This window comes from Phallusia mammillata, chromosome 1 (genome assembly GCF_965637545.1).
Source record: "Phallusia mammillata chromosome 1, kaPhaMamm4.hap1.1, whole genome shotgun sequence".
NCBI classification, from domain to species: Eukaryota; Metazoa; Chordata; class Ascidiacea; order Phlebobranchia; family Ascidiidae; genus Phallusia; species Phallusia mammillata.
In genome coordinates, this window is record NC_137252.1 from 17,983,390 (window position 1) to 17,994,685 (window position 11,296).

The following is an 11,296-nucleotide window of genomic DNA, read 5'->3' on the forward strand; positions in this document are numbered from 1 at the left end:
ACAAGATTTATTTTAAGCAAGCTACGAAAACCGGAAACAAAAAAACAAACATATTGTATAAAGTAATTGTTTGTTACAAACAAAAGCAAATGCCACAGCACACCATTCAAAAATCATTTACATTCAAAAATACTCGCAGTTACAGTGCAGAAAGAAAATTGGGACATATTGATTTGCATATGTATCAAGGGACTTCCTCGTTAGGTGCATAGCAATATTGTGGATAAAACATCATGTATAAGCGAAACGCAAAAACTATGGGAAATTGAATAGCCTACATAGTTTTAGTTTCGTGGCGGTGTGTGTAGTCCGTCAAACGCCAGCAAAATTATGATTTCAGTTATTTTGTACATAAACAAGTAAATAATGAACAGAAGTACATCGATCACTGAAGGACAAATGAAGTATAATGTAATCAACACAAACACAACATACGAAACAGTCCTAATGATCTGCTTTACGATGTTGTCACGGAGAGCACCGTGCGTGGGACTATAAAACGAGGCACATTCAAATGGGAACAACGCGATATTTCGAAAACATTTTGAAGCATTCCATGTTATCCAAATAGCTAAATGAACAGAGTAAAATAGTAATGCCATGCACTGGCCTTGTGGTAACAAACCCGGCAGAAGATTTTCAATGTAAGAAGCCGTTAAAAAACTAACGAGAGTGAGAATAAAGTTTGAAGGGTTTGTTTTGGTGACAACGGGCATATGGTATGACGTTCCAACGTAAAAGTTTAAAAAGGCATCAAAAATTGGTAAACGCAATTCTGATGAACAGTTTTCGCTAATGTTTTGTGCAATCTTAAATGCCAGCCTTCGCGAGAGTAAGATAACAAAAACACTTACAAACCAACCAAGTGGTGGAACCTCAACGTCCACGACAACGTAAGTTAGGCGCAGGGATAAGTTTGAATGCAAGTGCGTGAAAGCGATTATTCTTGTTAGCATCGGATGGAAAACAAAAAATATGGAAAGAATTGCACAAAAATAACACGTTATTCCGAGAACTGCCATCAGCAACAGGGAAACAACTTCACGCAAACCTGGTTTTAGAGAAAATGGAAAGCTTTTCTTCAGTACAAGCAAAATAAAACCGGAAAAGACAACCCCGCCTAAAAATACATCGAACAAACTTATTTGAAACCAGCAAATTTCAGATAAGCAAGTTAAGGACAGGGTAGTTTGGTGATCGGTTAGTATAAACGACGCAAAATTGTGAAATATTGCATTGCGCATGATAGATGAACAGTAAACAAGAATAGTCAAGAAAATCAGACAAAAAGCAAGTACAGTTAAGGATATTTGAAATACTGGTTGGACAGATAAGTTAAAGTCATTTTGTTTTACATCAAGTAAACATTTTTTTAAATCTTCTGTTTGCTTAAAATTATCATTTTTTGCCAAACACTCTTGATAGTGGGAACAATTTTGCTGTGATTTACAATCTAAATTACTACGATCAAAATACTCCAAAGCCTTTACGTGGTCGCTTAAAGCGTAATAGCAATGTCCCAAATAGGAACAACATTTATCCAGTTGTTTTTCTGTTGCCGGGGTCTTTATTCGTAAGCGAATGGCATCAGCTTTTTCCAAGTATATGGCAGCTTCATTAAAAAATCCATGATGGTACAAGCTGATTCCCATGGCATAATATGCAATCGCATATTCAATCAGCACTTCTTTGGAGTTTACTTCCGTAATGTCGTTACTGTAATGGATAAGTGCTGGCGACTTCTGCAACAACCTGAAGTACGTCTTTGCGCTTGAGTAACAGCCCAACTTTGCGTATCTTGTAGCTATGTTTAAACACAAGACGGTACTGAGCGGTTGATGTTCAAACTCATTTAACATTTTAGTGGCTGCAAAACATGAAATGTAAGCAATTAACTCAGCAGCCACTTTTTCATGGTCGGTTGGCAAACCACAACTCCGAGCAGTAAAATCAACTTTTGTGAGCCAGCGAAGCCAAAGTTGCTCCAACTTGTACCAAATGCGACACAGAGACAACGCCCGCTGGTGGGAACCAAACGTCAAATGGAACAAAATCCGAATACACGTTACCCTGTGTTGGGCGTTTTTATCGCCTATATCCAGCCGGTCACGCACCAGCTGTTGCAGCTGTGTCATTGACGCAAAAAAGTTCCCCCCATTTTCCGCTCCAAGCAAATCCAGCAGATCGGTTTGTGACAGATCATCTAATCCCCTTGCATCGCTGTCTTGGCAACTTTCGGAGTTAAGATAAACGCAGAGTCTGATTTCACAAGCATTTGCTACAGCAAGCAACAACTTCTCCCCGAATTCAAGAGCAACAACTTTTTCTCGCATTAACTCGCGGACGATGTCAAAAGATGAACACTCCTTCAGCCGATGAATTCTTCCCAATGCTGCAATAAAAATTGAAACACTTCGGTAAATCACACGTTTGGTGTTAAAAGTCGGCGAATGTGACATCACGCTAATGTTGTACAAAGAGTCGAAGTTCTTGAAGTCATTTTTCACCATTTCGTGTACTTGTTGTGGTGTCCATTCCCACAGAAAAACAGACTTTGCCTCATATTCAAATTCTTCGTAAATCTCTAAGGAGCCAGAGACATAACAAGTCCTTGTGAGCATATCTGCTAGGTGGTAGCCGTTCTTTAGATCTTCGTCTTTTTTAAGATACAGCAACATTTCTGAAAGAGGTTTAATCAGTTCAACTTTCCAGGGCCTGTTTTCGGTTTCTGGTCTTCCAAGTGGATGCTTACATGCAAAAGGAACCATACCGTCAAAGCAAACCCCTTTAACGGTAAAGGCATCATAAAACCAATCATCCTCTTCGTTTCTGTAATCGTTCATATACGGCAATGAAACGTGAGGAAGGATAGTTTCTCCCATGTTGAGTAGAACAATTTGAAAGACGACAGCCAACCACCTAAAGTATTCCAGTGTGGTTTCCGAATATACACCTTCTTCGAGTACATAGATGTGTTCAAAATCGGAGTAAGGTGTGATTTCTTTACGAGCAAGCGAGCCCATTCCGACGAGGGCAAAACTACATGGCGATGGCCCCATTACGTCAATGCAAAAATCCATTATAGCACGCATTGTTGACGTGTATATTTGATGTATGTTGTCTTGCAACATTTCAACTGCTGCAACGTAATGAGATCCACTGTCAACTTTGCGATCGAGATTTTTTAAAGTTTTCGAAACCATGTTTCGCATTTTAACAATGCTTTCTTTGAAGTTGCTTGCCATTTTTCTTAAATTAGCCATAATTTTGTTTGCACGAGCAAAGGCAAGAACACATGAACAAAGAGAGTCTAGGTCTTTTAGAATTTCTGGCAAATTTGCTGGTCGCCTCACCAAAGCAGCGTTCAGCAGTGCGGCGCTTCTGATCAGGCAAATTCTTTTTTCAAACAGATCTTTGGTGGCTTCAGCCTTGGACTGATAAATCTTTCCCATTTTGTGAAATATAATTGATGACTTTTTAGGTGCCTTCTCACGCATTTGCCGATCTCCGTGAGCCACACAACCCAACTTTAGTTCTCTTACAAGTTTTCGTAGTTGCGCCTCCATAATCCAAACTATATTTTATCCTTAGGCTAGTTCAATAAAACTAACAATTGCCGAAAAACTTATCTTGACTGGCAACTTAACATGATGATGCGCGTAACACACACAAATCCAACTACAAAACTTTCAGTTTTTTCCACGTTAGGGCTACGAAGTACGAACTAAAGGTTCGTCTGTTTTGAGAACATACAACCGTGACTGGTCACAGTGAAATTTGAGACGTTTTTTTGTGAAGAAGTGTTAAAAAATTGATAGACTGTAACGTATTTGGTAGACCGAGAAGGTTTTGATCGTCCAACTGCAACGGCGTCAATACTGCAAAAACAAGTTTTACTTAGCTAAATGAACTATTTAGCCTATGTTTCGGTTTAGCCTATTAAATTAATGCCCTAACCCAGTGGTTCTCAAACTTTTTTTGTTGCGACGCCTCTGGAAAAGTTTTGTGGACTTGCGACGCACCAGCAAATAAAAGTTAATGAGGAAACTTATTATTTAAGTTGTGTTTTTTGATACAACAAAAAAAAAACACGAAACGGAACTGTTCTGCGACGCCCTTGGAAAATTGAAACGACGCACCAGGGCGTCGCGACGCACAGTTTGAGAACTACTGCCCTAACCTATAAATTTTATGCCCGAATGTCGCATTTCGGATGTTTTCGTCCTATGTTGAAATAAAGGATATGGAAAATGAGTTCTAAAATAATACATTGGGTCAGTTCAACATGGAGAATTATCATTAACGTTACGTGTTTGTGAAAACTTCGGTGGCATGAAACTGAAATAGGCTATATGTTTACGTTTGGCCCCAAAACGGCTCAGTTTGTGCATTCAAGTTAAAACAAGACCACATGCAGTTTTGTATGAGAACAACAGTGCATGCGAAACATGTCAAGATAAAAAATCTTGACTTTGTCTTGTACAATCAAAATCCAACGTTTTGTTAATAGAGGTTTACAATTACAAAAAAAAAATCGCACCAATAAGAAAGCACATTTAGAGAATTTAAATCCATTTGTCGAATTTCTGATGTCTGTCTTCATGATATGGTTAGTAAAACACTGAATTATTAGGTAGCCTATTTATATGTAGTGGCCGTAATAAAGGCTGGTCTTCAGTGCAGGGCGTATGACTTCACCTTTCTTTCGGTCTACTATGATGAGTTGAATCGGGTATATTTCGTTCAACAAAGGAAATCGTAGCAGCATTTTTGTGGCAGAAGCAGCACGTACACACACAAAAGTTCATCAATATTCCACATAAATAAATTGGGAACGCGTTAGGATTTCGCAATAATTAGATTTTTTGTCAAGTCAAAACTGTTGCCGTCAGGGTTTAGTGTTGTGATCGAACCATCGTCCAGCCGAACACGCAAATAACCACATTCGTCAATACCGATGACCAAGGCATTGAGCTTTTCAGAACTGTGACGGTCACGTTGTACTTTTACGTTTGCTCCGCTGAATAAAAAAGATTTCGTTACATTCTGTAGAGACGTTTCTAACTCTTTATGTGTTTTAAATCCACAAAACAGAATTCCCCAGCCAATTCCATGACTGTTTAAAAAATTCACCAATTTTTAGGGGGTAGTGGGGCAAATATCGGGGCTACAGGGATAAACACAACAACCAGCTCTTATAATTGGCAGGGACTACATGCTGTCCAAATTTCATTCACTTCTGACACTGTTTAATATACTCACTTATTTAAGGGGGCTAGTGGGGTAACTGATGGGGTTTTACACCAAAACGTATAAAATATGAAACCACAATGACCCAATTAACAGTTCAGTAAAACTTTCCCTAATCAGGTAACGTTTAAAATGTTGACCACTAGAGGTGTTTAGAGCAACAACCGTTAAAGCTTCTGAAGTCATAAGGCTGTTGTGCACAACCACAAGTAATATATGTCTGGTTGCCCTAAACTAGTGGTTCTCAACCTTTCGTGGACCGTGGCCCCGTAAAGGTAACTTTTGGACCTCGTGCCCCCCTTTAAGTAACCCTGTACCCCCCTTAAAAATGTTAATGGCAATCTTATGTTGGAATTCAGTACTAATTTCGACTTTAAACAGGTCGAATAGAAAAAACAAGAATCCGTATTAAATTAGGGAATAAAGTAAAAAAGGAAATGGATTTTAGTTGGTGTTTCTGGTGAATCTACGGAACACAGCTCGTGGCCCCTGGTTGAGAACCACTGCCCTAAACCTTATGTTTGTGGTGCCCAGTAGGCAGCAACATACATAAACGTTTTACACTTTGGGGAGTAGCGGGTAAATACTGGGGTTATCTAGACAAATAAAGCAGATGGCACATTTGCTTGACTGTATCTACCATCAGTGAAAATTTCATCCAAATCCATCAAAGATTACATGCCAAAAGTGCATGGACAAACTTCACGGTGGAAAATAGAAAAAAAAAACTGAGTGAAATCAAGATGCATCCCCTCCTGAGATCAACAAAATGCACTAAAATCTTCTATGCAATACTGCGTTTGTTCAAAAACAAAGTACATGTAACAACCTGTGTATCCAATACTTGTAGTACATTTCCAGAAATCCCTGTGGCCCATTTTGTTGAAAATCATCAATTAAAGCTTCCAAGATTGTCAATGTCCTAGCAATAACTTGCTCACATGAAAGAACGTCGGATTTATTGTAGTTTTCTAAAATAGTTTTACTTAAAAGTTAAAATACTTTATGTAATATTATTCAGTTTTATCTCATGAATCTAAATGCTGCTACTTTCTAGCTGTGATCCTTTAAACTATGTGGTATGTTTGCATGAACAGTTGCACATTTATTTTAAATTCCTGTAATTTAGATATTTTTTGCAAGCCCTTAAAACAATTTATTTTTGTTGTAAATCCTTAAGGATTGTTGTTTCCAAAATCCTTAAACTATACCTTTTAGAATTTGATTGACACAAACAGTAGGTTTTTCATTGCAGATGTTAACACCACACCCTGCAGACACAAAATTTTTTTAACCCTTGTCTTAAATGCAGATATTGTAATCATTTTACCAATGGAAGCAATGCAGTTGTTCTTGAACATTGTTGATTTTACAACCACCCCTCCCAGCTTAATTTCACTTCCAAAGTAGATGTCATTTGGCCACTTTACTCCAATGTTTACCTCCTAAAAATGGTTTAATAATGAATATCCAATAGTGCATTACCTCTTGCTGAAAGAAATTAAAATGTAGCATGTTTACACTTTTTGGTACAATAAACTGTCAAATAGTAAGAAGGATGACACAGTTGTACATTTATAAAAACAGCAATGAGTAGGATTTATGTATAACCAACATAACATAATGTTGATGAAAAATAATTACCTGCAAACCAGGCAGAGACCTAACACTGTGTGCAACCGCAACAGATGTTAAATGCTGTAAAATAGGTAGAGATTGACCCAACTTTGACTTCATGGGAATTGCTACCACAAGTGTGAACATGGCACAACCCACTGGGCTCAACCATTTGTTTCCACTTCGACCTGAAAAAGAAGTTGCTCAAATCTGGATCTGTCAGTGGTAAAATGCTTCCTAAACTAGAAGGGTGGCTTAGCACATATTGCCCTTGCACATACACTATGATCTATTTTAAAACATAAATATATTTCCTATGCTTATTTTGTATTGGGTCCCATATTAGCCATCGTCTTTTATAACCTTGGTTGTTTCTGCAAGCAAAAACTCATGCAAAGTTGGAGATAATGCATTTCAATAGATAACAATGAGTAAGTTTGGTATTGTGAAGACAAACACAGTGATTGGTACTGTGCATATCTAAATATGCTATATGGAGTAAAAACTATTTCAATTAAAAAACTCATTTTAGGGGGCTAGTAGGATAACTAATTGAGGTTCAACACACACAAACTTAAAAGTAGGAAACCACAATGACTCAATCAATAGTACTGCAAAATTTCAGTCCAATCTGCCAACGTTTAAAATTTTAACCACTAGAGGTGTTTTGAGCAACAACCGTTAATGTTTCTGACGTCAAAGGGCTGTTAACAACCCCCGAACTGCAATGGCGCAATAACGATAATTGGCATACTTTACAAGCTATCCAAATTTTAGCAAATTCTGACATTGTTCACAAACTCACCCCTTTTAGGGGGCTAGCGGGGTAAATACTAGGGTTATCCGGACAAACAAAGTGGGATGCACATCTACATAACTATATCTACCATCTGCACAAGTTTCAGACGAATCCATCAAACATTTGATGGCAAAACGAGTCGGACAAACTTCGGGGGAAATACCCATTTTAGGGGGCTAGCGGGGTAAATACTGGGGTTATCAACAAAAACAAAGTGGGATGCACATCTACATAACTACATCTACCATCTGTATAAGTTTCAGCCACATCCATCAAGCATTTGATGGCAAAACGAGTCGGACAAACTTCGGGGGGAAAAAACCTATTTGAGGGGGCTAGCGGGGTAAATACTGGAGTCATCAACAAAAACAAAGTGGGATGCACATCTACATAACTACATCTACCATCTGTGTAAATTTCAGCCGAATCCATCAAACATTTGATAGAAAAACGAGTCGGACAAACTTCGGGGGGAAATACCCATTTTAGGGCGCTAGCGGGGTAAATACTGGGGTTATCAACAAAAACAAAGTGGGATGCACATCTACATAACTACATCTACCATCTGTGTAAATTTCAGCCAAATCCATCAAACATTTGATGGCAAAACAAGTCGGACAAACTTCGGGGAAAAATACCCATTTTAGGGGGCTAGCGGGGTAAATACTGGGGTTATCAACAAAAACAAAGTGGGATGCACATCTACATAACTACATCTACCATCTGTGTAAATTTCATCCAAATCCATCAAGGATTTGATGGAAAAACGAGTCGGACAAACTTTGGGGAGAAGAAAACAAAAACATTTTGAGTAAAATCAATATGTGCCCCTTCAGGGAAGGGGACCCATAATTATCTGCGCTGGATCAGACCAAATTAATAAATCTGACTGGATAAAAACAATAACCAGACAGTTGAATTTATATGTTAAACCACAGCCTCCTTAAAAAATTTAAACTATTGCTTTTTGTTTAACATCATTTTTAAACATAAATTTCTAAATTGTGATAAGTTTTTAACCAATGTATTAAACACAAATTTTGCCAAAAATGAAACACAAATTTTGCTAAAAATTCTAATTATTGTCAGTTAATAGTTACGCTGAAAGTCCCATTTACCAAACATGCATCTGGATGTATATTTGTAAAATGCAGTCATATTACTATTTAACAGTTTATGGAGGGCGGCTAAGCCTAAGAGGTATGTGCTGAACAATGTACTTTAACCTGGTAAAAGTTTTCAATCAGAACGTAGTTGATTGCATTGATACATATATTATAAACACAGTTTTGGCCTATTCATGCATATATTAGAGCAGAAATACAGACAAATCTGGTTTGACCACATAACCAAAAAACAAGAAGTGCTCATTAACTCCCAAACTTGCAGGCATGTATGCCCAATCCATAAATAAAAAGGTTTTGTACTAGCTCATTCTACATCAGCTGATTCCATTTGGTCTTTTGCTTTCTCTCTTTTTTTGTAATTATGTTTATCAGTATTTGATTAACCGGATTTGTCAGTATTATACATATTAGTCTATATATATTGGTGCTAAAAAACAAACCTTGTCCTTTGGTCTGCTGCCTGGCAATGGCAACTACACTAAATGATTCAGGGTATCGAAGTGTCAACCTGTTGCAAGCAAAAGTGTGCAAAAAAATGGTTTTCATTAAAACTTGGCAAATATATTACCCATCAAACACAGTCATTGTGGTTCCAATGATATCTGCATACACAGCAATGTGACCGAATGCTTTTGAAGTCAAGCTTTGTTGGTAGGAATGGAAGTCAAACTGGTATTTTATTGTTTTAGGCACGCAATTTTCTGATCTAGAATATGCAGCAATGACTTCTTCGTTAAATTTATCTGTATAAAAAAATTCTGTTTGATTTTAAAAATGCACAAGAGCTCAATAGGCCAAACAAAAACTGTGGTTAGTTTACTGGTTACACAACAGGAATAGTCATCTGTGCTTTTTCTTTTGTTCACTTTTTTCAAAATGATTATTTTTATCAATTTTACACCTGTAAGTCAGTGATTCTCAAAGTTTATACCGCCTCACATTATTCTACTATATGATTTCCAAGTGTACAGATATTAGCTATATTTTAAAGTGCAGTGCACTTATTTGTCATAAAAAAATCTTTCTCGCCACAATAGAGTTACAACATAACTTTCCTTTAACAAACTTTTGTGTTGTAGGACTGCAAAGTGTGCGACAGAAACAAAATGCTTTGTAAGCTTGAAAAGTTTGAGAAACACTGCCTTAAGTTGAAATCATATTTACAGATGCCATGGTTTAAGGGTGGCAGCTTAATCCCGGAGAGCTTAAATATGTATGGTCATGTCATTAGAACTGCAAAAATTGATGTGAGGTTGGAAAACAGGTCGATATCACATGCAAATGTACCAGTATATGTGAGTTCGAACTCATCTTCTGGCCAAAGACCTAATCCCATAACTGAAAATTGTGATGCAGATTCATCAAACCTACACATCAAAATAATTAAGAACATTTTGGATGTGATAAAAATAAAACAATCAAAAGTGTGAATTTACCTACCATGAAAAAAAGGTTTGCCTTAGCTTTTCTGAGGAAGTGAACAGCACTGCTCTATTAGTTGGCATTAGATCTAACGGTTGAATCTTTGAAGGCTCAGTTCCAGAACTGCAATCTATTCTTAAATGACAAAGCAAGAACTTGAGAAGTTGCAAACATGATTCATTGTTGTCTTCTAGTTGCCCAAATAATGATAGCTAAAAAAATTAAACAACACAAATTTAAAATGTTGAATAAATTGTAAATCAACCATAAACTTACAGAGCAGGTTACTCCTTGTTTTCTTGAGACAACAACAGCATGATCTTCACCATCACAACGGAAGGAAACCAACGCCTTTGTGTTTGTATCTGTGTTCAGACAAATTTCAGACCAACCAATATTTTTTAGTGATAGTTTTGATAATCCGCTAGTTATTAAAGCAACTTGTTCAGGTTCAGAAACTTTGTTATTATATGTAGAAATGTTTTTTTCAACGGATGGACAAAAGCTCAAAAGTTTTCCACCTAGTGCAAGATACTGCTGGATTTTCAACTTCACTTGTTGCTGGTGTGTTTCATTCTCCAAAAATAGATTTGATGCCCAAAGCACCAAAAGTTCTGTATTTTCCAACCAAGGATCCTTGCAAAAACTGTCAAACTTTATGGGATATAATATATAACGATCAGTGAGCAAACAGCTTTCAAAGGAACAAAGGACAGATGATACAGACTTCGGATCCTGCCCTGGACTAAATATAAGAATATTTGGAGGTTTACGAGTTTGTTTTGTTAGTTCCTTGGTTTTAGCCATAACTGACATAGGTGAAGTAGTGGTTCTGGCTTTCAAGAAAAAAGGATTTGAAATCATTGTGTGTCTGCTTTTAAACAATATACTTTGCATGTGGAACACAGTGTTTTAAGAAAGTTTGTTTTTGTTAAAAATATCTTTTTCCAGTTCCTTTTGCAATTTTTTGCTTTCTGAAAGTACTATTTCTTTTTCAGTCAAAAAGAAAATGTTGCTATTTGGTAGTTTTTTGTACACCTTTGCGTTTTGGGCCAAAGTATCCAGTTCGGATTGCACAATT

At 37.1% G+C, this 11,296-nt stretch overlaps 2 protein-coding genes across 4 annotated transcripts; both read right to left on the reverse strand.

Moving 5' to 3' along the window:
* Positions 1-3,586, reverse strand: LOC145203677 (uncharacterized). The gene has a single exon (XM_080075938.1). The coding sequence runs from the start codon at positions 3,564-3,566 to the stop codon at positions 285-287; it is 3,282 nt and encodes a 1,093-aa protein (XP_079932064.1). The 5' UTR covers positions 3,567-3,586; the 3' UTR covers positions 1-284.
* A 1,133-nt stretch (positions 3,587-4,719) lies between these two features.
* Positions 4,720-11,187, reverse strand: LOC145203684 (biotin--protein ligase-like). 3 transcript variants are annotated; one of them, XM_080075968.1, is made up of 11 exons: positions 10,737-11,187; positions 10,492-10,580; positions 10,234-10,427; positions 10,081-10,160; positions 9,362-9,536; positions 9,234-9,301; positions 6,895-7,055; positions 6,581-6,695; positions 6,462-6,521; positions 6,080-6,221; positions 4,720-5,020 (listed from the first exon to the last, which is right to left on the reverse strand). In XM_080075968.1, exons 1-11 carry the CDS (start codon positions 11,110-11,112, stop codon positions 4,840-4,842), a joined length of 1,641 nt encoding a protein of 546 aa, XP_079932094.1. In that variant the 5' UTR covers positions 11,113-11,187; the 3' UTR covers positions 4,720-4,839. The 3 variants fall into 3 exon arrangements, with proteins under 3 accessions (XP_079932094.1, XP_079932077.1, XP_079932086.1); XM_080075951.1 differs by having other exon boundaries at positions 10,492-11,187; XM_080075960.1 differs by lacking the exon at positions 6,462-6,521 and having other exon boundaries at positions 10,492-11,187.
* Between the last annotated feature and the right edge of the window lie 109 nt (positions 11,188-11,296).

Excerpts from the sequence above, each read along its gene's own strand:
- LOC145203677 (XM_080075938.1), bottom strand. The coding sequence starts at position 3,566 with ATGGAGGCGCAACTACGAAAACTTGTAAGAGAACTAAAGTTGGGTTGT.
- LOC145203684 (XM_080075951.1), bottom strand. The coding sequence starts at position 11,112 with ATGCAAAGTATATTGTTTAAAAGCAGACACACAATGATTTCAAATCCT. Across the intron at positions 10,161-10,233 it reads AGGCAAACCTTTTTTTCATG|GTTTGATGAATCTGCATCAC; the intron begins GTAGGTAAATTC and ends TTTGATGTGTAG. Across the intron at positions 9,302-9,361 it reads ACAATGACTGTGTTTGATGG|GTTGACACTTCGATACCCTG; the intron begins GTAATATATTTG and ends TGCTTGCAACAG.